Source organism: Balaenoptera musculus, chromosome 7, assembly GCF_009873245.2.
Source record: "Balaenoptera musculus isolate JJ_BM4_2016_0621 chromosome 7, mBalMus1.pri.v3, whole genome shotgun sequence".
Taxonomy (NCBI): Eukaryota; Metazoa; Chordata; class Mammalia; order Artiodactyla; family Balaenopteridae; genus Balaenoptera; species Balaenoptera musculus.
In genome coordinates this window covers 24,509,950-24,536,236 of record NC_045791.1, presented here as the reverse complement: position 1 = coordinate 24,536,236, position 26,287 = coordinate 24,509,950, and the positions used below count along the sequence as shown (strand labels likewise).

The window sequence follows — 26,287 nt, the reverse complement described above, 5'->3', positions numbered from 1 at the left end:
TATAATTTACAAAATAATTTTATATACAGATACTTTTTATTCTCATGATATTTTTGTTAGGTATGACAATTTTAGAGATACTACTGCAACTTGTTTTTCTTCCTTAAAATAGAGAATACATATATAAATCTTGTCAAAGCATATGTACCCACTAAGTATGGAACACCAAGTTTACACTTTCTCAGCAAAAATCTACTAATGATTTTATAATGTAATTTATTTTTCATAAGTATAGAATTAAGAATATTTTCCACCTAAAATGATTCTTTGGCCTTTGGCTTACTCAGTTTATAGTCATCTATAAAACGTTTTATTTTATTTTTGTTAACTCCACATTATTTGGATTTAACAAGTTTTTCCATTAATATCCTCTTTCTGATCCAGGATCCAATCCTAGATTGGATTTGGTTACCATATCTCCCTGATTTCGTTTGGTCTATGCCAGTTTTTTAGCTTTTCCTTGGTTTTCATGACCTGGACATTCTTTAATGTCCTCAGCTCAGCTCTTTTTATTTAAGTTTTCTTGTTATTTACCTCTTCCAGTTCAAGGAGTATTACTGTTTTGATGTCTACCTGTATTGCAGAAGTCTAAGATTAATTTAATTTATTTGACATTAAATTCTATATTTTATCCCAGTTCAAAACAAACACAGATGTGAAGAAAATTATTTTGGTTGTCCTAGTGGAAGATGCATTTTGAATACCTGGGTATGTGATGGTCAGAAAGATTGTGAGGATGGACTTGATGAATTCCACTGTGGTGAGACATTATATCTTGCTTTACTTTTATAAACTATATTATTATTTATATACTGATGTTCTCTTACATAGAGATTTTACACAAAATATTGCTAATTGATTTTAACATCAATTTTTATTTTGATTAAATATCACAAAATGGTAAAAATTAAAATAGAACAGAAGAACTTATAATGGAGAATAACAATCTCCTATACAGCCTTTTCTTTTAACCTTTTCTGTTTTTGTTAGTGGTTACCTCCATTAATCTAAATGATATATTTATACCTTCATTTCCTGACTTATTAAGTTTAGATGCTAATGTATTTACCTTCTGCTGTGAAAAATAAGGATTTAGCTCACACAACTCATTATAGTCTCCCTACCTCTTATTGACTATTATTATCCTAAGTGTTTCTATTAATTACATGTATAGATTTAAATAGTATAGTTAAACTTGCATTTCTTCAAACTGTCGTCTATCACTATCCACATCCTAATTTCTGTGTGTGTACATTTCATTTCACTTGGCAAGGTAAGAAAGCATTTAAAATGTTTATTTTTATAAAATTTATGGATTTTATGATTTTCAGGCCAAAAAAATTCCTAAAAAAGCATAAAAAGCATATATTCACTATTTTCATTTAACACAAATAGCAAACATTGTGATGAACAGACAGAGTAGGAAAGATTAAAAATGGATTGTCTACGAAATGCCAAAGTCCCATAAAAGTAAATGTCATCATGAAATATGAAGGTGCATTTTGTTTGATTAAGATGCCATATATCTTTACATTAGAGCCAGATCCTGAACAAGATTAACAGAGAACTTTACAAATAGTTTATGTAGAGTCATACTTCCTGGAACAGAAGCCATTATATGGTTGTATCTTCTTTAATTTTATTTTTTCTGGGCTTCAGTTTTTCTAAATGTCTCTCTTTTCACAGGTCATGTTAGTAAATATTTCAAATAAAAATGCAAAGTTTTTAAATAGTTTATACGATAAAAATCAAAATTTTACTTTTATAGTCATTTACATTTTGAACATATTAATTTGGTAGGATTTTATTCTTGGGTGTTTCCTGGTGATAAGTGGACTAAGGGTGGAGGAGAGCAATCACAAACTTTGGAAATAAATGGAATACACCATTATAAATGCATAACTTGGTAATAAAATACCAGCCACCATGCCAATGAATATGGATGTTATTAGTCAGATTTAAGTGTTCCCAAGGGAGAGAAAGGAAAACATCAAAGTGTTAAGTATGTATAGGTACAAAACTGATGGCTTGTCATCAAGCTAAAACCCCCTGAGTCACATCACCTTTAAAAACAAATGTATATGGTGGTGAGTTCACCATATTTATGACCTTGCCTAGGATGTAATTTTTTTCTCCAACTGTTCAAAAATAGATTAAAAATTAGGAAAAATGACTAGACCACACTTGGAATATTTATTTTATATCTGTACCCTACATGTTAGAAAAAGACAGTAATGTACTTAGGGAGAGTGACCAGCATATTGACTAGCTCAAAGTCAAACCCTGTGAGATTATGTTGAAGGAACAATGTTGTATAACCTGGATAACTCAGAGGGAATATGCAAGCCATGGTCAAAATTTTATAGCACTGTCATAGGGAAGAGGACTCTGGCTTGTTTTATTTGGGATGGCTGGTTTTAGCAAAGTCTAAAGAACTTTCTCATGTTGGATCCTTCCTAAGAATGTCTCAAAGGATTTATTTTTTCTTTTGCACCTAAAACAAACATTCTTATGGATTTATTTGCTTGTTTTTTGGTTTTTTTTAGGTTCCTCTTGTTCTTGGAACCAATTTGCATGTTCTGCACAAAAATGTATATCTAAACACTGGATTTGTGATGGAGAGGCTGATTGTGGAGATGGATTAGATGAAAGTGATAGCATTTGTGGTGAGTTGTTTCTTTTGTGTTCTCATTCAGTTTTTAGGAGTATGATACATATGCTCTATTGTCTTAGAGTATACAGAAAACTTTGTCTTCTACTTTGTCAAACTTAACATTAAGCTTGTATGTATATACATTTCGATGTAACTGTTTTTATTATTTTTATGACAATTTATCAGTGTACAATTTTTCATATATACATTTACTATTAGAGTTTTAGGATTTTTTGCTGAATATTGACTCAGTTAATGTATTTGCAAATTGTATTTCTAGTCTTCAGTGACTTCTTTAGAATGGATCTCAATGATTGGGATTACTTGGATCAAATGATTGAAAACTTTCTCATTGCTCTTGATAAGTATTGCTAAGTCACCATCCAAATTTACTATGCAGGTTTATACTGCCATAAGCCACACATGGTGTGTGTTTGTGTATTATAGTAATTACTCTTATTGAATTGTTTTAAATGGAAATTAAGGAAGCAGACTATTGTATATGATTTTAAAATGTACTTTAACATTCAGCTTTATAGGATTAGAGGTAGAGTGTCAAATGTCTATGTTTACTATACGTCAACTACATTGGCTAAAAACCAATGTGATTGCTTTTAATTAATCACGGACATTTAACAAATAATTTAAATTTAATTATTAAATGAATTTTTTAAGAGGTAGAAGAAGGAAGCAACCTAATCTCCACAGATTTGTTATGGTTGGCCAGGCAGTCTACTAAATTATTTACATGTCTGTCTGTCTATTTATCTTTCTGATCTGTTTTCATATTCTTTGTTCATTATATCAATCCTATTTCATAAATGTTATCATTCTCATTTAAGAGAGAAAAGGACCTGAGTCATAGAATAAGGTTCATTTATGGAGTTAAGTGTACTTAACACATTTTTTAAATTTTCAGGAGTTGTGGCCTGCTATTTAGGTCACTATCATGGAAAAAGGAATATAAGATTTATGATGTTCACACTAAAATGAAGTTCTCTGTATGTATCATAAAACTGGAGATATCCTCAGAAAGTAGGCAATTTATTTTCCTGTATTAAGCCACCTAAAATCTACTTTTTATTTACACAGCTGAAACAATTTAGTTATACGACAGATAAAGATAAATGTAGAAAGATTACTATCAAAAACCTCTGAAAGGAAAAAGAAATCATTAATTAATTAGATGACTGGCCAGTCTGTTTTAATTACTTTGTTTCTCTTTGCTATTAAATACTTCTTTTTAAGAAATTTTTATTGGAGTGTAGTTGATTTACAATGTTGTGTTAGTTTCAGGTATACAGCAAAGTGAACCAGTTATACATATACATATATCCACTCTTTTTTTTTTCTTTTTTTTTTTAGATTCTTTTCCCTTATAGGCCATTACAGAGTATTGAGTAGAGTTCCCTGTTTAATTTTAACAAAAGGACTACCAATTTACAGCACGTTGAACATGTTTCTGGTCTCTAAAATTATCTTGCTTTTGACCCTTTGTTTAATTCTACACTAAATGGCTCCCCTGATAACCTCTATCCTTCTTAAGTGGACACAGTATAATAGAAGTGGTAAAGACTCTAAAGTCATACAGAGTTGAATTCTCCCACGTCTGCATTTTCCGGCTGTGTGATCATGGGCTGGTCCATTTTATCCCTTATTCCTCAAATTCCTTACCTATTAAATGGTTACAAGACATCTACCTTATGTAATTATCGTGATCAGCTGACATGGCCAATGTGTACTATATAAATGAATTTACTCCCATTCTCTTTTGTTCTGTTTCTCCTGCTCCCTCCCTTATTTTTCAGAGTGGTATTGTCCTGTCAATGTCTATCAATGTCCTGATAAGTTTTTTAAAGAATTTAATGATAATGAACATATTTACCTGTCATCAAAACACCCAGTCTATTTAATATAATCACAGGCTGTAATTTATATGCTACCAAGCTGTTGTTACATAAAAATTACTGCTTTAGACCAAGCATCAGTCAATGAATTGGACTTAATATTTTAGGATTGGAAAGGAACTTTATAAATAATTTATCTCAGTGGTTTTCCACCTTTAGTGTACAAAATATCCTATTCAGAGGTTTGTTAAAAATGTAGATTCTTAATCCCCATCTCCAAATATTCTGATGTAGACATATTCTTTCTTCATAAGCACATAGTGGTTCTGACTTGGGATTTGAGGATTCACTTATAAAAATCACAGTCTAGTTCACCTGCATCATGTGATAGATGAAGAAAGAAAAACTCACAGAGGTTAATAAATTTGCCTGAAGTCACTCAGTGAATCAGTGATGACAGAACTAGGAACAGAATTCAGGTTTCTGAAATACTTACTAAATTGGATAGTAACTCTCACCAATCAAATATTATATCTGAGTAGGTACCCAAGATGGATCTGGTAGAATTCCTTCAGCTTGTCTTCCTTCTCCCTTGGGATTCATGTCCCTGAGAAAGGCAATGCGTCTTCAGATGACAGTGGTAATTATGGAAGGAAGCCATAAGTTTTTTCCTTGGCTCATTTTCTTTTAAATTGACCATGATGTTTTGGCATGCTCTTAACACAGAATCTGTTGAACCACTTTAAAGGGAGCCAGAAAATTAGCTGCAAAGAGCTTTATGCCATTTTATAGTTTTAGGTATCTTAGTAATTATCTACTCATAATGCTCATTTTAGAGTGAAACTCAGACACTAGTCTTCCACAAGGTCATACAAAGTTAAATTTCTCAACAGTAAAATCAATGCTATATCTATTATGCCTACCTTGGGAATAAATTGGAGTGATAATAAGGAAGTAGACAAGGGGCGCTAAATGTATCGAAACTTCCTTAGCAGAAAGAATGCAATTTTTTGCATCTCCAGCTAAATAATAAAAATATTATGGAAATTAAAGCACTAACTGAGAGTCTAAGAGTGAAAGTGACACTCTATGTTCTTATGACAAGCTTAAAAAAATAGATAAGGAGGAATAATGTAAAAATAACTTGTAGGAAGATAATTTTATTATAGAAAGTACTAAAGACAATAGGTAGCAAGTAAATTCATTTTTAAATTAAAGCAACATTTGTTTAATAGATTTTCTTTATAATTTCTTCCAGTAATAGATATCATATTAAACTCATTCTGTTAGCACTGATCCTCAACAAATAAGCAAATCTGAATTACCTGGGGGACTTTTCAATATTCACTTGCCATCCTGTCCTCCCAATTAAAGTATATGTAGGAAGAGACATATTTATGTTGAAAAAGATCACCAGGAGGTTCCACTTTGTCACCCTGTGGTACTCCCATATTGATAACATTGCATTAAAAAACATGTTCTTCTCATAAAAACTCTATGGCTGAAAAGTAAGATGATGATTGGTAATCCAATTAAAGTAGCTTTAAAGGTTTGGAAACAACTATCCATCAATCCAGGCAGTCATATTTTCTTCTTGGAGATACTAACATTTTTTTAATAATTCTTACAACCTGTTTTTTAACATCTATTCTATGGGTAGCATTTGGTCACAAGAAAGTGAAGTTAAAGGGAAGTTAAATTTGGGGCGCATGTTACTGATTCACTCAACAAATATTTTATATACATAACAAATAAACCATTCAATATGTATAACTGTACTTGGGGCTTGGGAAGTACCAGGAGAATGAATCATTTGCTAATTTTACTCAATTACCCTATGCCCATATAGAGAAAAACAAAGAGAAACCACCCATGACCCTTTGAATTTACAGTCAACAAGCATTTCATTTTTTTTCCTGTATACATTTGAAAACAACATCATGCAGCTGAAGGAACATTGAATTGATAGAGCGAAGAAAAGGTAGATTCTGTTTATAAAAGTGTATAAAAGCAAAGGGAAGATGCATACATTTATACTTTTCAACAACACAAGGTGGGGAGGAACAGTAATGGTATTACTGGTTAAGAGAAGATACTTAGGAATCAAAAAGGTTTTGGACTCCCAGTTCAACATGTGGCTCCCTATGCAATCTGTGACTTCCTGCAAGCTTTCCAACTTCTCAGAGCCTTAGTTTCCTTTTCTGTGAAATGAGACTAATAATAGTTCTACCATTTGGGGTGATTGTGAGGACTAAGTGAGTTAATATGTTAAGTGCTTAGCATATATTAAGCAATAAAAATACTGTTATTATTATTATCCTTATAGGTTCAGTCCTTTTGAAATTTTATCTCAGTTTATTCACAATGAGATTTCTATGTTTTGCTACATTTTACAAGGAGAACATACTCATTATTTTCTGCCATGCAGCTTTAAGAAATATAATACTTGCTACTGAGAAGGAATGCATTCTGAGAGGAAACTCTCTATAGGGGATGGATAATATGTGATGATTCCAAATAACTACAGTTTTTTCCTTGTCAGTGGCATTCTTCTGCTTCCCTTCTTGTCTGTAGGAAATGAAATTATAGATCTTTCTCAGCGGACCTGCTGTGTGTGATCTTAATGGCATTTTTTTTGGTGGGTTTCAGGTGCCATCACCTGTGCGCCTGACATGTTCAGCTGCCAGGGCTCCCGTGCCTGTGTTCCCCGACACTGGCTGTGTGATGGTGAAAGGGACTGTCCAAATGGAAGCGATGAGCTCTCCACAGCAGGCTGTGGTATGAACACTCATGGGGCTGTCTATGAAAGAAAGCTGCTGCAGCATCCTCAGACAGTTGCTTTTGTAGTACTCACCATGTCACCTTTTCTCTCACTTTCCCAATCCCTGGACTCATGCGTAGTATCAGAATTAATCAGGTGGGATGTTGTCATCATAATAGTTCAGCAACCCCTCTAACCACTGTTCAGAGTGTTTCCAACATGAACAGAGGGATTACCCATTTTAAAACTGGTTTTGATGCACAAAGATTTTTCACTTCATTTCTGAGATAATTTAACTACGCTCTGTACGTGTGTGTGGTGGGTTTGTTACTTCCTTTTTAGCATCTTCCCCCACCCTCCCACCCCACACTCCCCTTGAAGGCTTTTAGATTGCCTATTACAGATACTCTGTAAATGGCTTCTGTGATCCTAAATAACTACTGATCAGAAGGTCAGTAAACACCTATTAGTCCTACAGATAGGATATTAGCCCTTAGGTCAGGTAATAATAGTATGTTTATAGCTGAATGAAGCTGGGGAATCAGAGGAACACCTTTGGACGCCAGACAATTTACTAAGTTTCTAACCCTAGGTCACCTCAGGAAATTTTCAGGGGATTACTCAATAGTAAAAATTTAGATAAATTCCTTTGCATGATCAGGAGAATGAAGGGACTGAGTATTTGAATGCTGATCCCAAGGTCACATAGGGGATCTGTTGAGCAATTTATTAGGAACAGTGCTGTGAAATCTGCTTATTAAAGTGAAGTCTACCAGTCATCTCTCTGATGACCTGTCTTCAGGTCTTTAAAACTGTAATTGAAGCCATAATGTAATAGTGTGTGTATGTGGGTGTGTGTATATGGCGGATATTTAAAGCAGAGAAGGAAAAAGAAGACTTTGAGGCAGGCTTGTGTGCACAGAGCTCATGCTATTGTAGCATAAATCACTTTGATCTTGAAACTGATATGTGTGTCTGTAAAGGTCAGTGGGGCCACTGAGGGCTACATAATAAAGGATTATGCATCAATTCAGGGATCCAGATGGTCCCTGTATACTGTTGCTATTGTAGCAAGTTAATGCTCCAGGACACATATTAACACTTTTGGACCACATGGGTGCTATTAAGTAAATTATGTTAAAATACAACAAATTGTACTGAAGTGACCTGAAAGCATTAATTCCAAATAAGCCTCTGTTGCTTAGTATCTTAAAGAATAATTCATGCATTAGAATTGGCATAATTCACTTGAGTTATATAAGCTGTCACACAGTTAAAAGTTAGAGTAGTGATTAGTAACTGAGTTTTACTTTGATTATAATGGGCAGTTTTGAATGCTGCTCCTATGTGGCTTCTGTATCATTTTTGAAAATAAATTTGTTGAAAATTAGTTACACTTGATTAAATTTAAGTAATTCTTTTTGTTTCACCTGCTCATGTCTCTTTATAGTCATTACTGAGTTTTGAAAGCAGAGATTTCCTTTTTTCACGTAGTGTGGGGCAGTTTGGGGATCGGGAGCTGATAAGCATGTAAAAGAATAATTATAATAACTTAAGTGTCAGAATGATACATAGAAAAGATACTAGGTCATCACAAATAAATATTGTGTAAAAAACGTTATAAGTCTCATGGAAGGATTTCAAAGAAAAGTAATAACGTTATCTCAGTTGTGAAGGAAAAAAAAAAGAAAGAGAAGTGTTCTAGGTAGAGGAAAGTGCCTATTAAGACATGAAGGGGAGAGATTGGAAGGCATGTAAATTTTTTCAGGTGCCCATTATACATCAGTTATTTTGGTAGGTGCTTTTATTTACATTATTGAATTTCCACAGTATCTCAGTGAAGTGCTTTTGGGGATCTGCCAAAGATAATTGTTGTATAGATAGGAATTGAAACAGCAACTAGGAATGTACTGAGTACCTAAAATGAGCCAATCTGCTTCATGTACCTTATCTAGTTCTTGCAGAAAATTTATCAGATAGATTTTATTATACTCGTTAAACAGATAAATAAACAGATGCACCAAGAAAGTAAATAGCTTTCTTAGGATAAAACTATAAGTTGAAGAGCAACGTTTTGCAAAGCCTCCCCCTTTCCAGTGTACTATAATAACATGTAGAGGATTCTTTTTTTTTTTTCACTTAAAAAAAATTAAGATATAATTGACCTACAATATTGTGTTAGTTTTAGGTGTGCAGCATAATGATTTGATATGCTTATATCTTATTACAAAATGGTTACCACAACAAGCTTAGTTAACATCCATCATATAGCAGATTCTTAACATTTGAAATATCCCAAACCTTGAGTCATATCATAGCATTTACCCTTTCCATGTAAGAAGAGTAATTAAAATATTTAAATAATCAAACTTCTATGATGCTATACATATACTATTAAAGCTTATTTCCTCTGTACAAGTCAGCTGAAGTTTTACTGCACATTTTAATCAACCATTTTTCCTGCTGGTTAAGGCCCTTGCTAGAGAATACTTTTCATGGATCAGTATTCCAAAAGGATTGATGTTCCATTTTATGGATCGATGTCCCTCATTCAGTGTGGTACTTATGGTTGGGCTCATCTCACCATAGATCTTAACTTAACCTATTTCAACACCCCACTCTTGAAGTCACCCCAAAGTTTTATTTTCCTCTTGAAAACAGTAACTTTCTTAGCCCTTTTGATTTTCTTTTCACTTCCATCATGAGCATTAGCACTTGGTGGTCTTTTCAGGTCCATTTTTCACAAAAAAGCAGGTTTTTATCACTTTACTAGCTTAAGCATGAGGAGAGAAAAAACCCAGCCACATTATTATAGTTGAGTGATTTTTTATCACATATGAACCTTTGAATTCCTCCTTCAGCAAACTTACAAATTGCTAAATGGCCTGAAATTTCAAGGTCACTCTAGAATTGTTGAACATATTAGCACTAAAACTTTGAATTATATATATTTATATTCATATATTCAAATACTACTTATAATGAAATACATATATTAATATATATTATTAATTTATCTGATATATTGAATGTTTAGCTAAGTTTCCTTTTTTAAATAACCATGAATTATTGAGTGTATTGAGTATAATAACATACATTTCCCAAACTCATAACGTAGGGGAAGATAAAATAGGTGCTCATCTAACTTAATTTCTTGTGATGTCTTTCTTAGCTCCCAATAACACATGTGATGAAAATGCTTTCATGTGCCATAATAAAGTATGCATTCCCAAGCAATTCGTTTGTGACCATGATGATGACTGTGGAGATGGCTCTGATGAGTCACTGCAGTGTGGTAAGTATATATAAACTTTTCATGGAGAAGATTCTCAGGCTGAGTGACAGTCTTTTAAGATGACTCCAGGAATATATAAATAAATAACAAAAACAAAGAAATACATTTCTTAATCTCACTAAGAACATGTAAATTCAGTAATATAGACACACCACATATAACCTCTTTAAACTCTACCATAATTACACACTTATTTGAAAATTATGCCTACTTGTTGTAGTATATTCTTAACAAGAACCACACTGGAAAATGTTGATAAAAATGTCTTTGGTTTTAAGTACTTTGAAATACCTTTTATTTTAAAGACAATATATAGCTGGTTAGTTCAATCTTATAGCCAAATCAAATATTTGAGTGAGGAAAAAAGAATACAGTTCACAACTATCAGAGAATCTAGATACTTAACATTTTTCTTTTGCTTTATCTTTTTATACATGTATTTACTTGTTAAAATTTAATGTTATTATTATGAAATTTATCTTGTCACATATATATTTATCTAACCATCATATCTATATAATGTATATATGAACACATATATAACTTTTGTGATAAAAATTAGTATATTAAAAATCCCAGTTGATATTGAAATATTATGTGAACGTAGTATTTTTGTAAAATATTTAAATGTATACATGAATAAATATAAAATGAAAAGCTGTGAAATCCACATATACCTATGAAAGGTAGTAGATTTAGCTTCCCTTTGTCCTCCCTATGCAGCGTCTTTGATATAAATCTCTTTGAGATCAATGGGTATCTGTTCTTATATTAATTCACCATTAAGTCATGGATTCAATGTGATATTTTAAAAGCTACATCATAACTCAAGATGTAAATCTGAAGTAGAGTTATATCTGATTGAGTATATTTCCTCTGCTAGACACTATATTTGGTTGATATGGAGATGAATGAGACAGAGATCCCACTAGAAAAAATTACAGATGAACAGGAAAATCAGAAATACAATATAGAACAATAACATAATTGTCATATGGGAATAAGAATCACAATACACAAAATCAGAGCTGAGAAAATCATTTTTGAGGCACTAAAGAACAGAAGCAGGGAATGTTAGAGGAAATCATATTTAGATGCTAGAGAGCATGACATAGTGGTTAAGAGCCTGGACCTTAGAACCGGATGGCCTGGGTCCAAATCCTGGCTCTGCCAATTACTAGCTGTGTGACCTTGGAAAAGTTACTTCACCTGCCTGTACCTCAATTTCCTCATCTGTAAAAAACACATAATAACATTGCTTAGCTCTTAGAGTTGTTAAGAGAATTAAATAAATTAATATTTGTAAAGTGCTTAGAACAGTTCCAGACACAGTAAATTCTGTATATGTTTACAAAAACTACAAATCAACATGGTTGAGGAATAGCAATTAGTCTTTTGTGAGGTAAGTTGAAGTTAGAAAGTTAAGTTGAAGCTAGATTCTAAAAAGTCTCAAATACAATGTTAAAGAATTTGTATTTAATTATTTTGCCTCTCAGTGGCCAGCACACATTTTGAAACAGGGGAATGTCTCAGTCAAATTTATATTTTAGAACTATCTTTTTCAGCAGAGTGGATGAAATATTGCCATGAGGGAGAGGTGCCATAAAGAGAAAATAAACTAGTTAGGAGGTTATTGCAATAGTTATGATAATTAACACTGCGGTTTTGAACTAGGGCAGAACTGATGGAATGGAAAGTGCAGAATTAGGTCAGAATGCATTTACAGTTAGAGATGGAGGATAAAGTAGAATCTCCAGCTTGGATGACTTGGAGGATGGTGTTGCTGTTAATGAGCTTTAGAATGAGGTTAAAGGGCCGTTTTGCTGGTGTGGGAGAGGAGATGTAACAAATAATTAATTTTGGACATTTTGAATATGAAGTGTTAATCAGACAATCACATGAAGCTGTATAGTGAGTGTTTGAAAATTTAGTTCTAGAGTATGATCAGGACAAATAATATTAACCTGGTGGCCATCAGCATAAGGGTGATACTCAAAATATGACAAAGGGGGCTTCCCTGGTGGCGCAGTGCTTGAGAGTCTGCCTGCCAATGCAGGGAACACGGGTTCGCGCCCTGGTCCGGGAAGATCCCACATGCCGCGGAGCAGCTGGGCCCGTGAGCCACAACTGCTGAGCCTGCGCGTCTGGAGCCTGTGCTCCGCAACAGGAGAGGCCGCGACAGTGAGAGGCCTGCGCACCGCGATGAAGAGTAGCCCCCACTCGCCGCAACTAGAGAAAGCCCTCGCACAGAAACGAAGACCCAACACAGCCAAAAATAAATAAATAAATTAATTAATTAAAAAAAAATATGACAAAGAATGATAATACCCAACACTGTAGAAAGGAAAAGGGGAAAACCATATACTGAAGGCTGAAATAAGGGCTTCCCCTGTAACATTTTAGAGTAGAACAGAAGAAAACTTTATAGAGAAAGAGGGTGAAAAGAGAATAGCAAAAGCAAAGTTAGAAAGAAGGCTGGGAGAGTGGATTATGAATATTAAGTCAGGAAACTATTTCCAAGATAGTATGGGCAACAGCATCAAGCACTGGAGGACAGTGAAGCAGGTAGGAGCCAGAGACACCTGTGAATTTACCAGCTGCCACTTGATATTTATTAGCTCTGAGAGGGATTTCAGCAGGTAGATGTTGCAGAAGTGAGACTTTAATGAATGAAAGTAAGTGAAAGCAAAGAGGTAAGTAAGTGAAAGGAAGATTGAGTAGGGACTGGACTGAGCAGGGAAGAAGGGACATGTCTTGTTAAGAGTTATGTGGATGGATTTTTATTGTTATTGGACTGGGAGAGACTTGAACATATGTATTGAGTGAAGAGGAGGAACTAGTGAAGAATGAGAGGGTGGGAAGGAATACTAGGGAAACTGGGGATATTTTAGAACTATCTAGTTGTGCCATGCAATATGATAAACATCTCAATTAAATAATTGTTGTTGAATCTTTTTTTCTGCTGAAATTTTATTTTTAAACCATAAAAATCTTACATTCTCTCTTCAAAAGTAAAATATTTGCCTACATTTACCAGAAAGTTTATAATAGAAATGACATTTTTTATTGTTAACAAACTCAGGAAAAAATCCAGTCTAAAACTTCATAATATTCAAAATCAAATGAGTTTTACTAACAAACTGGCTTAGATATGAACATTAACAACTGATTGATTGATACTGTGTTTTGAACAAAGCCTTTTAATGCCTCTAAGAATCAATATGTAGGATAATTACAATAGTTTTGTGCTTATTGCTCTATGAATTAGATTTTAATTTTCTCATTTTAACAATTTCTTTATACTTTTAATGTTGCTTCCCAAACATAAACATGACATGATAGCTTCTGAAAATTATTATTATAACCCAGAATCAGTTCATCCATATGTTCTAGTACTATACCTAACCAAGCTTAGTCTTGAAAATAATTTTGAGTAGCTTTCATTTTGTTTTCCATTCTAAAGGAAATCTTTAGGATATAGATAATAAGTGAACAGAGGTTGTATACTTGTGTTGCATTCTTGTTTCCTTACTTAGAAACAAAATAAGAGTGCCTTGTTTCCAACTTTGTTTTCTGGACTTTAATCCTACTTCCAACCACAAATATCTCTTGCAATTATTGTAACTGCCCTAGAAAGAAATGAGAAACATTTCCCATAAGAGGCCTGGGTAACTCACATGGTCAAGTAAGTTTAGTGTACATTATGAAATAAAGTTTTAATGAATATTTGTTATATGAATTGGAATGTTTCTTTGTCTCCAGGATACCGACAGTGCAATGCAGAAGAATTTAGTTGTGCTGATGGACGATGTCTTTTAAATAGTCAATGGCAGTGTGATGGAGACTTTGACTGCCCAGACCATTCTGATGAAGCACCTATAAACCCAAAGTGTAAAAGTGCAGGTACAGAAAATATATAATACTATGTTTATTCCAAAATTTGTTTTTTTAAGGCAATACTGTGATTCTATATTTTAGTCTCATATAATATTCAATGAGAGGAGATGCAAATAATTAAGCATGTGATGCTTCTATTGATACCATGCAGGATCCTAGTAATCAACTTTGTTTTGGAGCTAGTTATAGAAATGTAAGTCTGTGCCCCAAATATGAAGATTTGTGGCAATGAACCAGATGAATCCATCATCCTGCTCCTTTAAAGAAGTCATTTTTTCTTAATGTATTATTTTATGTGAAGATAATTTTCCTGTATGGACCTATTTGAAAATTTAATCATAAAAGAAATTGAGATTTACTGAAATAGAGTCAATATTATTCAAACTTAGGCAAAATGAAATAAATTGCATATCATTTGAACAGAAATATATATGTAGCCAAACTTGGTCTATTTTACACTTTACTATTCCAAAGATTGAATACATAGTTATACATTTTAGAATAAACCCAATTACTTTTTTTTCTAATGTAGTTTACATGTTAATAGGCATTCTTTTATCATGTATGGTAATGAGTAATGTTTAAATCATCAGATTGTGAGTAGCTGCAAAACTTGAACTCTTTTCTATAGCTATATTTGTGACAACTATGATTCACTGCAAGTGTCTTTTTTATGCCTGGACTTAAAAATATCAATGTTATATTTCCAGGAAGAAAAAGAATTTAGGAATATCTAGCTATTCCAGATTCTTAATTTTTAGTGACACATATTTCTCGGAGACTTATGGCTTGAGGGAAATGTCAAGCTATCATTACACTTTTGAACTCATTCTTCACAGTATAGATGAAGACAGAAATACTCCATTAATTTTAATATAGGTGCTTATTTTGATTGTTAATTTTCAATGTAAAGCTAGATTTGCAGTGTGTTGAACATGAAAGTACAGTTTGCCCTTGATTTTCTTCATGTATAAAATATTACACTGAATATAAAGCATTTTATATGTACATATATTTACTATAATTTTTGACAGACAAGTCATCATATTTGTGAATGTATTCAACAACTGTAGTATAAAACAATGGCATGCTCTTTATGTTCCATTTGTTTTATTTTCTTTTTCCAGAACAGTCATGCAACAGTTCATTTTTTATGTGCAAAAATGGCAGGTGCATTCCCAGTGGAGGTCTTTGTGACAGTAAGGATGACTGTGGCGATGGATCAGATGAGAGAAACTGCCATGTAAATGAATGCTTGAGTAGGAAAGTCAGTGGATGTTCTCAAGATTGTCAGGACCTTCCAGCCAGTTATAAGGTAGGCACGCATCAAAGACAGAAAATCATGTGACAGGTTAGAATTTGAGGCAATAAAAATGATTTCATCCAATATAGCTGTAAAACTTAAAGTCATTATAATATCGTTAGTTAAAACTATTTAAATGGAGAGTTTTTGTATATGCAAACCATAATAATAGTGTGGTATATAAATTGTGAGAATATACTCATGGAGACAAAAAAATCAAAATGTTTTCTAATAAATGCCGATCATAAAGAAAAAAGTAAGCAAAGGACGACCAGTGTTTGAGGAAGGTACTGCTGTTAATAGCTGCATAAATGTTTATGCAACTCTCTTAAATTCCCGTTGCTTCCTTCGTTTTCCCTCTCATACATCCTTGAAGTGGAATGGGCTAATCATTTATATACCACAACACTGGAGAATACAATATTTTTTCAAATAAACAGGAAGAAAAAAAACAGAGCACATGAATTATTAGGACTGAGTGCAGGTACACTAAACGTAAATCATGCCTAACATTCCAATTGCTTTTTGTTGGTCCCATTTTCCTGAAGAATGTGATTCACTGACAAAATTGATTGACAGAAATAGCTTTTGAAAACATCTCTGTTTCAATATGTTGGAACGGAGGATGCATACAAAAAAACATATTGAAGTGGTGCATTAGGTTAAAATCAATTATGTAAATGTGGGAAAACCTCAGTAAAAGCAATTCACCTGGAAATTAGTGTTTTTAACTGGACAATAGCTCTGTATGAATCAGCAAAAGGACGTGGCTTCTACGAACCACAGAGGCAGTCTAATCCAGTTTGGAGTAGTACAGAGTTCAGATTTTGTTCTACTGAGTTCTGCACTGATCAGAACATACCTGGGGTACTGTGCATATTTATGGACGTGACACTTTAAGAGGAACCTTGACAAACTGTACTGTATCCCCATTTTACAGCCAGTGGCATAAGGGGTCTGGAAAACACACCTTTGGGAGAAGTTTTACCAAGAGCAAAATGGCTAGTCAGCTGTATTTAAATATATGAAGTACTGGAATAGGGAGCGTACCTTTCTGAGTGGTTTCCAAGGTTGGAATTAGGAGTTGGGAAGCAGATTCTGTATAAGAAAGACTTTTTGAACATTAGAATTCTCTACATTGGAATGAGTTGCCAAATTTCTCACGTCTAAAAGTATTTCAGTTGGGACTAAGTGACTTTCTTTAAAAGATGCTAGAGAAAAAAAAAGTGTGTATTACAAAGATGCTTCGGTTTTTCCTTGACAGCCTTGATATTCTATGACAAGTCAGTTCTATCTAATGGTAAATTCGCCAAACAACCACTTTGCCATTTTTAATCTCTGAATTTCTGGTATTATGATTAACTTAACTACATTGGTCACTGTATATAGATATAACCTAACAAGTACAATAATCATTTTCCCCTGCGTAAAAATAGAGATAAAAAGTAAAATACCAAGAAAGTTATATTTATTAAAAAAGTTTTTAGACCCAATATTGTATTAAGAAGAATTTGTTAAACTTATAAGATTTAAAACACAAAAGCACGGACTCACAAATGCTGTATTATAGGTAGAAGGAAACAAGACAAATGAGCCAGGACAGTTCTTAATGTGATGAGCATATATGAGGTAATTAATTTTGGCAGTAAATGTTTTGAAACCCAATTAAGCAGAAAAAATTTTATTGGTGATTTATGTATAATCAATATAGAAATGTTTCCAAAAAAGTCAGGGAATGTGTTATAAAATTATTAGAGGTAATAGTTTAAATTTTGTCATGTTATAGATAATCTATTTTTATCATATAGAATGTATATCTATCTATCCATCTATCTGTCTAAAATTTAAATTTCAAAGTAGATTTATTTGTGTTTATCCTGTGTATATTTTTAATCTGTCATAATCTTCGTGGTAAAATCTAAAAATTACAGAATATGAAATAGTCACCTTTTGACATAACATCAAAAGTACGGTTTAATATTTTTTTTAATGCCTGCATGTAAGAAATACTGAGTGCCCAGAGATTCCATATTTGGAAAACTAGTTTTGGTAGAAGTAAGTCTCACCCAGAAAGCCATGATAAATCATACTATTTTAATTACTTTATAAGATTCCTCACAGAGAAATAATTGTTTATTGATACCTTTAAAATATAATTATTTTCTCTGACTTCTCTGAAGGAGTCATAGAATGAAATGAGAATTCTAGGTAAAATAGACAAACTGTTTAATTATTCAGAAGGCAATGTATATGATACCTGACAAAATTGCAGTGGATAATGTTCCTTAATATACAAACATGTCAAAACTAATGAATAAAATAAAACATCTACTGGGGGAAGCAAGACCAGTTCAAAAATGAAAGGAGCTAGGACGAGAATCATAAATAAGAGATTTAAGCAAAGATTCAAAACAAATATTTTATATATTGTGTTGATATATATGTTATATTTATGTTATATATGTCATTTTAAAACATATATATATAATATGTTATATTTCTGACAATTTATTTATAGGAGATTGAATAAAAAATCTTATGTACAACAAAATGCTTATCTATTTTGGGAAAAAAATGTTAGCTGATGGGTTTCTCTTTTTCAGAGAATGGGGAAAACTATCCAGTAAACTATTTCTCATTACATTATCAGCAGAACATGACAACTCCTCCTTCAAATTCTGCAATAAAATGAAAATTGCTTATAAAAGCAAAATTTAGACCTTCTGGACTATGAACAATTTGCTGTAAAACAAATACAATTGATTTAACGATTCAAAAGGGAGTAATAACACTTAACTAAGCAAGAATCTTATTTGGATGGAAGGGTAACTTACCATGTGAAAATAAATGTACTTTTGGGAGATAAATAAATTTTAATGTGTATAAGATAACCAATATTTTCAAATATCACTAAAAAAGCTGCAAAGAAATTTTTCTGAATGTAATAGGAAAACTTTGGATAGCTATATTTGTTTCTGGTAGCTGTATGTTTCTCTATAAAAATTAATATAAATCAAGACAATTTGAAATAGTTCTTAATTATGAGAAATATTAACATGACATTGAATATATATATCTCACTTTCATAAAAATTTTCTTTTTAAGTGAAAGTGAAACATTTTTAAACTTTTTTTTTTATTAAATATAGATGAATCTCTCATCTTTTATCTCTGACACAAATGATTATTATTATTTTTTCATTCAATTTATGAATGTTAGGTTAGTAGAATTTCCCATAAATGGCTTTTAATTATTTGGGAGCAAAAACTGTTTTTGTTAAAACAAGGTTAACAAGACTGGGGAGGAAATTATCTTTTTTAAAAATCTTCTCTTTTAATAAACACATTAAAAAAACTTACTGTACACCTTAAACATCCTAATTTCATTTGTTTATAGAAATGTTCATTGCATTTGGTAACTTTTACCTTCAAGAAATTAATTTTCCACAAATATGTTTTTATCCAAACTGACTATTTAATATAGTAGTTCTATAAGCCTGACGTTAGCCATTCAAAGTAATTTTCAGAAGCCGTATTAGGATTCGGACACTATTTATTTCTTTTCATAGTACTCTTTTTGAGAGGAATTTAATGCATTCTATAAAATGTCCTTTCACCTGTCCTGAAGTGCCCCTTGAATTCAACTCTACCCTGGGTCTGCCTATGTGTCTCTGGCTTCCACATGATCACATGATCTAATTTCCAGTTCTTTTCAGTGATATCTTTTTGTAGCCTTTCAGTTTCCTTTTTGAAAAATTTATTTATTTTTTTAAGTGTGGTAAAATATACAACATGAAATTTATCATTTTAACTGCTTTTAAGTATATATTTCAATGACATTTAGCATCTCTATTTTTTTTTTTTTTTTTTTTTACATAGGATAAGCACCAATTCCCCTGACTTCCTCATCAGGTAGTAGGATGAGTCTTCTCAAAAAAAGTAATATTGTCACAGGCTCAAATATTATGAGGAGAATTTGGAAAATTAAGTTGTGGATTTTGCTTTGATATGCTGGCTTGCTAGTGGATTCTGGGGATTACAAAAAGTTCTTTATAATCTTAGGATTATTATTGTATCTAATAATCTTAGGATTATTAGATAAATACTGGTATAAATTGTTAAAGATAAAAGTACCAAGAGCTTAAAGAGATTCATTTCTTGTAAAAGGACTTAGAAAAGGATATTCATTTATCTTTTTTTTTTTTTTCCTCATGTTTTCCCAGATTTATTCAGGTTTAACTGACAAATAAAATTGTGTATATTCAAAGTGTCCAATGCGATGATTTGATAGAAATATACATTGTGAAATGATTACCACAATCAAGCATTTCTACATTTAAATGCTCTGATGTTAAGTGCGTATATATTTACAATTGTTACATCCTCTTGATTAATGAATCCCTGTATCATTACATATGGCCTTCTCTGTCCCTTGTTACAGTTTTGAGTTAAAGTCTATTTTTCTGATAGAAGTATGACTACTGCTGCTCACTTTTGGTTTCCATTTACGTGGAATATCTTTTTCCATACATTTTTATATCGTGTATTCATTAATAAATGATTGTAGCTATAGTTCACTTTAATATTTTTGCCTTTTAACCTTACGCTCGAGTTAAATGATTTACATACTACCATTATAGTAGTAGAGTTTTCTGAATGTAACCATATATTTACCTTTCCACTGAGTTTTATACTTTCATATGTTTCCATGTTACTAATTAGCATCCTTTTATTTCCGCTTGAAGAACTCCTTTTAGCCTTTCTTGTAAGGCAGATCTAGTGGTGATGAACTCTCAACTTTTGTTTGTTTGGGAAAGCCTTTATCTCACCTTCTTTTCTGAAGGACAGTTTTATCAAGTAAAGTATTCTTGGCTGGGAGTTGTATTTTTTTTCCTTCAGCATTTTGAATATATCAATCTACTCTCCTCCTGGCCTGCAAGGTTTCGTTTGAGAAATCCACTGATAACCTTATGGGAGTTCCCTTTTATGTGATGAATTTCTTTTCTCTTGCTGCTTTCAAAATTCTCTCTTTGACTTTTGATTATAATGCGTCTCAGTGAAGACCTCTTTGGGTTGAACCAGTTTGAGGACCAATGAGCTTCATGCACCTGGATGTTCATATCTCTCCCCAGATTGGGAAATTTTCAGCCATTTCAGCTTTCTACCACTTTCTCCCTCTTCTCCTTCTAGAATTCTCATAACACATAAATTGTTTTGTTTGATTGTCTCCAATCCCATAGGCTTTCTTCATTTTTTTCCTTTTTTCTCCTCTGACTGTATAATTTCAAATGACTTGTCTTCAGGTTCACAGATTCTTCTGCTTGATCAATCTCGTGTTGATGCTCTCTATTGCATTTTTCATTTTATTCAATGTATTCTTCAACTCCAGAATTTTGTTTTTGTTTTTTTTTTTTTTTTTGACATAGGATAAGCACCAATTCCCCTGACTTCCTCATCAGGTAGTAGGATGAGTCTTCTCAAAAAAAGTAATATTGTCACAGGCTCAAATATTATGAGGAGAATTTGGAAAATTAAGTTGTGGATTTTGCTTTGATATGCTGGCTTGCTAGTGGATTCTGGGGATTACAAAAAGTTCTTTATAATCTTAGGATTATTATTGTATCTAATAATCTTAGGATTATTAGATAAATACTGGTATAAATTGTTAAAGATAAAAGTACCAAGAGCTTAAAGAGATTCATTTCTTGTAAAAGGACTTAGAAAAGGATATTCATTTATCTTTTGAGCACTTTCAGGTGAAGTTGATGATCCTTCTCCTCCACATAATGAACACCATTTTTTGTACTTAAAAATATTCTACCCCTCAATTAATTGTTTGCTGATTATTTAATAATAAGCACATATCTCTCTCTAATATTTTCCCAATAGATACAAAGGCTCAAATGTATACTATGAATAATTCTTGAATACTAGTTTTTCTTGACAACTTAGAGTTCCTACTTAATTCACTATCCTATTCAGTACTCACAAGCTCTTTTATTCAAAGGCCACTAAATAGTCTTGGTGAAGGTTAACATGTTCACAATCATCTGGCCAATTATAGGTTCATGTTGTATAATTATAATTCTATATGCTACTTGGCAGGGACTGAATATAAAACTGAAAGACCAATCACCGCCCCTTTTTATTTTCAGGAATGCAAAGACGTATATGGTATGACATTGTGCTGAGAACTGATATGCCAGTTAGTAAATATCACATAATCATTAGAGGGTCATATAGAACATGATAGAGATGCTGAAAAAAAAAACGATTTGATGATGCACATTGATTTAATTATGAAGGGGAAACTATGTTAATTTTATTATTTCTCCAGACATCAACATATTTGGTTAAGGACTCAGACCCTGCCAATAAATATTAATTGAGCCTTATTATTCGTTAAAAATTACAGAGAGAATCAGCTCTCCTACTGGCTTTATCTACACAATTTCACCTTTGTGCCTCTGGGTTTCTCATGGGTTAACTAATAATTGTGCATATATCATAGATTTCTGTTAAGACTCTAATGAAATAACATACGTGACAATATTAGTAGTCCTCAGAGCTCCACTTAAGGGTTAATCCTTATGATTATTAAAGTCTTCTAAAACCACAATATAATGCAATAGAAAAAAAACAAAACAGAAGAAGCTGATGGTTTAGCTTTGTTTTCCTTGCCATTCTCTAGCCAACATGGTTTGCTGATTGATGTCGGTTAACTTTTGTAATCTTGTCAACCTCAGATGATCAAATGATGATATTTGAGAGAATCCTTTTTTAATTTAAACTGTATGTAATTCTTATTAAAGTTTAATTTCTGGGGGACAGAAGGACTTGGCATTATCTATTATTAAATGATTTTCTTGCTTGAATCACGCTAAACGGATATCCAATAGCAAGAGACAGTGACAATGATATGAATTGATTATGCTTGTTTTTCATTCTCCAGTGCAAATGCTGGCCTGGATTTCAACTGAAGGATGATGGTAAAACATGTGTAGACATTGATGAATGCTCTTTGGGCTTTCCATGTAGCCAGCAATGCATCAATACATATGGGACCTACAGGTGCCTCTGTACAGATGGATATGAAATACAACCTGATAACCCAAATGGCTGCAAATCACTCTCAGGTATCGAATTGAACTTGTCCACTGAGCCAGCCTCAGTTACACGTATGGATCTGATTTTGTAGCTATTCTTGTTGAATTCATTCCTCCTTGCTGTTTCTAAGAAATCAAAATTCTCCTCTACTTACCTTGATATGGAAATTTGTCACTCTGATATTGCACGTTGTCCACACACTGCTCTGTTTTTAATACCATTACAGTGGGGTCTTGTGAATTATTAAATGTTTTCTAGATTTTGAGAACAAGTAAAAAGAACTCTCTCTAGCACTGCTTCCTGTATCACAGGTTCTTGGGAGCAGGTTTGGCCAAGGCTATTAAAGAGCCTGTTGTGACAGCGTCCTAATATTTTTTTTCCTTCTCCCCTACACCACACACACACTCATACATGTGTGCCAAGGAGAACAACGGGTCAGTAATAATAATAGTACTAATGATGACAACAATAACAATAAATCAGGAATATAAGACTATTTGAATTCTTCCAGTGATTGAACAAGTATTATTAAACTTCTGTTTATTTCAAGCAGTGTGTTTGATTTGTGAATTAGAAAATTCAATAAAATATTAAAACAAATTATGATTCATCAGGGGAGAAAATCAAGCTTATTAAAATGATACAAAGTAATGTATAATAATAACTTAAATAGGCAGAAAATGGTGCATAATATGTCTCTATTCCTCTTACTGTGATATTGAGTATAATCAATTAAATAGCACTGCCAGTTTCTCATATACATTTATGTTGATAACAACATTTAAAAAACTAGATGTTTTCTCATCTACTTTCATAAAATAAATAAAAGGGATAGGAATTAAAAAGTTAGTTTTTTAACTGGTTAAAATTGTGCACATTATGGGGAAAAGTAACTCTTTTCAATTTTTCATTCCACTCACTTATTCTTGGAATGGTCATCTCTGAATAAATTTGTGTATTATTTGGAGCCCATTGTTTTATTTGCCGGCCTACTTTTTTTTTTTTTTTGCCAGCTCACTGCTTACTACATCATTCATTTAGTGACATGGGATAAGAAGAAAAGATAAAATCTAAAAACTAGTCAGTGTTTCCATTACTTTAAACTTTTCACAAAGGATTATGAAAAGGAGGTGAATGCTAATCATTTTAGTTTGGGTCTTGTTACATCATGTATCCATGCTATAGTGGTTTTCCATTAAAAGTAATAAATAGAAACTAATAACAATTTTAATATAAATATGAGTGTCCCTGAATAATAAATCTTTTGCTGAAGAGAGGCTAGATATTTTCCCCAAAACTTATTGAAATATAATTAACCTATAACATTGTGTAACATTAAGGTAATACAATGCATTCACTTGATATACTTGTATACAGTAATATGATTACCATGGTAGTAGTAGCTAACATCTCCATCACTTCACATAGTTACCACTGCTTTTTTGTGGTTAGAACATTTAAGATCTACTCTCTTAGCAACTTTCAAGTGTGTAGTACAATGTAGTTATCTATAATCACAATGTAGTGCATCAGACCCCCGGAACTTACCCATCTTCCAACTGAAAGTTTGTACTCTTTAACCAACATCTCCCCATGTTCCCCACAATGCAGACCTTGGTAACTACTATTCTACTCTGTTTCTATGAGTTTGGCTTTTTTAGATTCCACATATAAGTGATATAGAGTATTTGTCTTTCTCTGTTTGACTTGTTTCACTTAGCATAATTCTTCAAGCACCATCCATGTTGTCTCAAATGGCAGGATTTTATTCTTTCTCATGGCTATACAGATCCCATTCATCTGTTGATGGACACTTAGGTTGTTTCCATGTCTCGACTATTGTGAATAATGCTACAATAAATTTGGGAGTACAGATATAACTTTGATACACTATTTTCACATCCTTTGGATATATACCCAGGAGTGAGATTGCTGGATGGCAGTTCTATTATTAATTTTTTGAGCAACCTCCATTCTGTTTTCTGTAGTGGTTGTACCAATTTACATTCCAACCAAAAGAGCACAAGGTTTGTCTTTTCTTCAGTCACTGCCAACATTTATCTCTTGTCATTTTGGTGACAGCCATTCTAACAGGTGTGAGGTGATATATCATTATGGTTTTGATTTGCATTTCCCTGATGTTCAGAGATGTTTAGCCCCTTTTCATGTGCCTATTGGCCATCTGTATGCTTTCTTTGGAAAAATGTCTGTTCAGTTCCTCTGCCCATTTTTTAATAGATTGTTTATTTTTTGTTATTGATTTTTATGAGTTATTTATATATTTTGGATATTAACCCCTTATCAGATATATTATTTGCAAGTATTTTCTCCCATTCCATAGGTTGCCTTTTCATTATGTTGATTGTTTCTTTTTTTTTTTCTAAATTTTCCTTAATAGTCAATTCTTTTTTTAAATTAATTTATTTAGTTTTGGCTGCATTGGGTCTCCATTGCTGCGCATGGGCTTTCTCTGGTTGAGGCAAGCAGGGCTACTCTTCGTTGTGGTGCGTGGGCTTCTCATTGTGGTGGCTTCTCTTGTTGCGCAGCACTGGCTCTAGGCATGTGGGCTTCAGTAGTTGCAGCATGAGGGCTCAGTAGTTGTGGCTCACGAGCTTAGTTGCTCCACAGAGTGTGGGATCTTCCTGGACCAGGGATCAAACCTGTGTCCCCTGCATTGGCAGGCGGATTCTTAACCACTGCACCACCAGGGAAGTCCCGATTGTTTCTTTTGCTTTGCAGAAGCTTTTTTGTTTGATGTAGTCCCCATTGATGATTTTTGCTTTTGTTGCTTGTGTTTTTGGTGTCATAGGCAAACAATCATTTCCAGGACCTGTGTAAAGGCGATTTTTCTCTATGTTTTCCTCTAGTTTCCTCTGCTGTTAAAATCTTATTTTTTATCTTTCCTTTTTTATTGTTTTTTTATCGTTTTAACAGTTAAAAATTTCAGGTCTTACATTTAAGTTGTAAAGAACAGAACTGCCTAAGTATTGAGGTAGAACATGACTGATTAATTTAACATTTATGAATGTAGAACTATATTGATAGGATGGCAAAGCAACTTTAACTTGAGAGACAACTCTTTTGAGTAGGGTTCTGAGTCTCTATTTAACCTCAACAGGAAGACTGGAATGATTAGAGGTGCTGCCATCACTGGTAGAAGGTGATGTCCAGCATCTGTGACACACATTTCTAATCTCTGACACAGAGTATGCTAAAACAGAGTATAGTGCCCTATGTATTATACATATACTGTAAAACTAAAGGCTAAAAGGAAGAAAATAATAAGTTTGAACATAAATTAAACAGGGCAATAACTCTATAACAATAAATGATTTACAATAAAGTCCTCATTTAATCACATAAAGTGGCTACCTTTTTCATTGTTTTTTTCTAATTTATGCTGACATTAAATTTGCTTACCAGGC

The 26,287-nt window shown here is 32.8% G+C and overlaps 1 protein-coding gene across 1 annotated transcript in view; it reads left to right on the top strand.

Annotated features, from left to right (window-relative positions):
- Positions 1–26,287, top strand: part of LRP1B (LDL receptor related protein 1B) — a 1,897,582-nt gene that overhangs the window by 1,626,389 nt on the left and 244,906 nt on the right. The window contains exons 50-56 of the mRNA XM_036857483.1: positions 638–760; positions 2,547–2,666; positions 7,150–7,278; positions 10,434–10,556; positions 14,319–14,459; positions 15,581–15,768; positions 22,708–22,891. Of these exons, the coding sequence (XP_036713378.1) occupies positions 638–760; positions 2,547–2,666; positions 7,150–7,278; positions 10,434–10,556; positions 14,319–14,459; positions 15,581–15,768; positions 22,708–22,891 (1,008 nt within the window). The remainder of the gene's footprint in view (positions 1–637; positions 761–2,546; positions 2,667–7,149; positions 7,279–10,433; positions 10,557–14,318; positions 14,460–15,580; positions 15,769–22,707; positions 22,892–26,287) is intronic.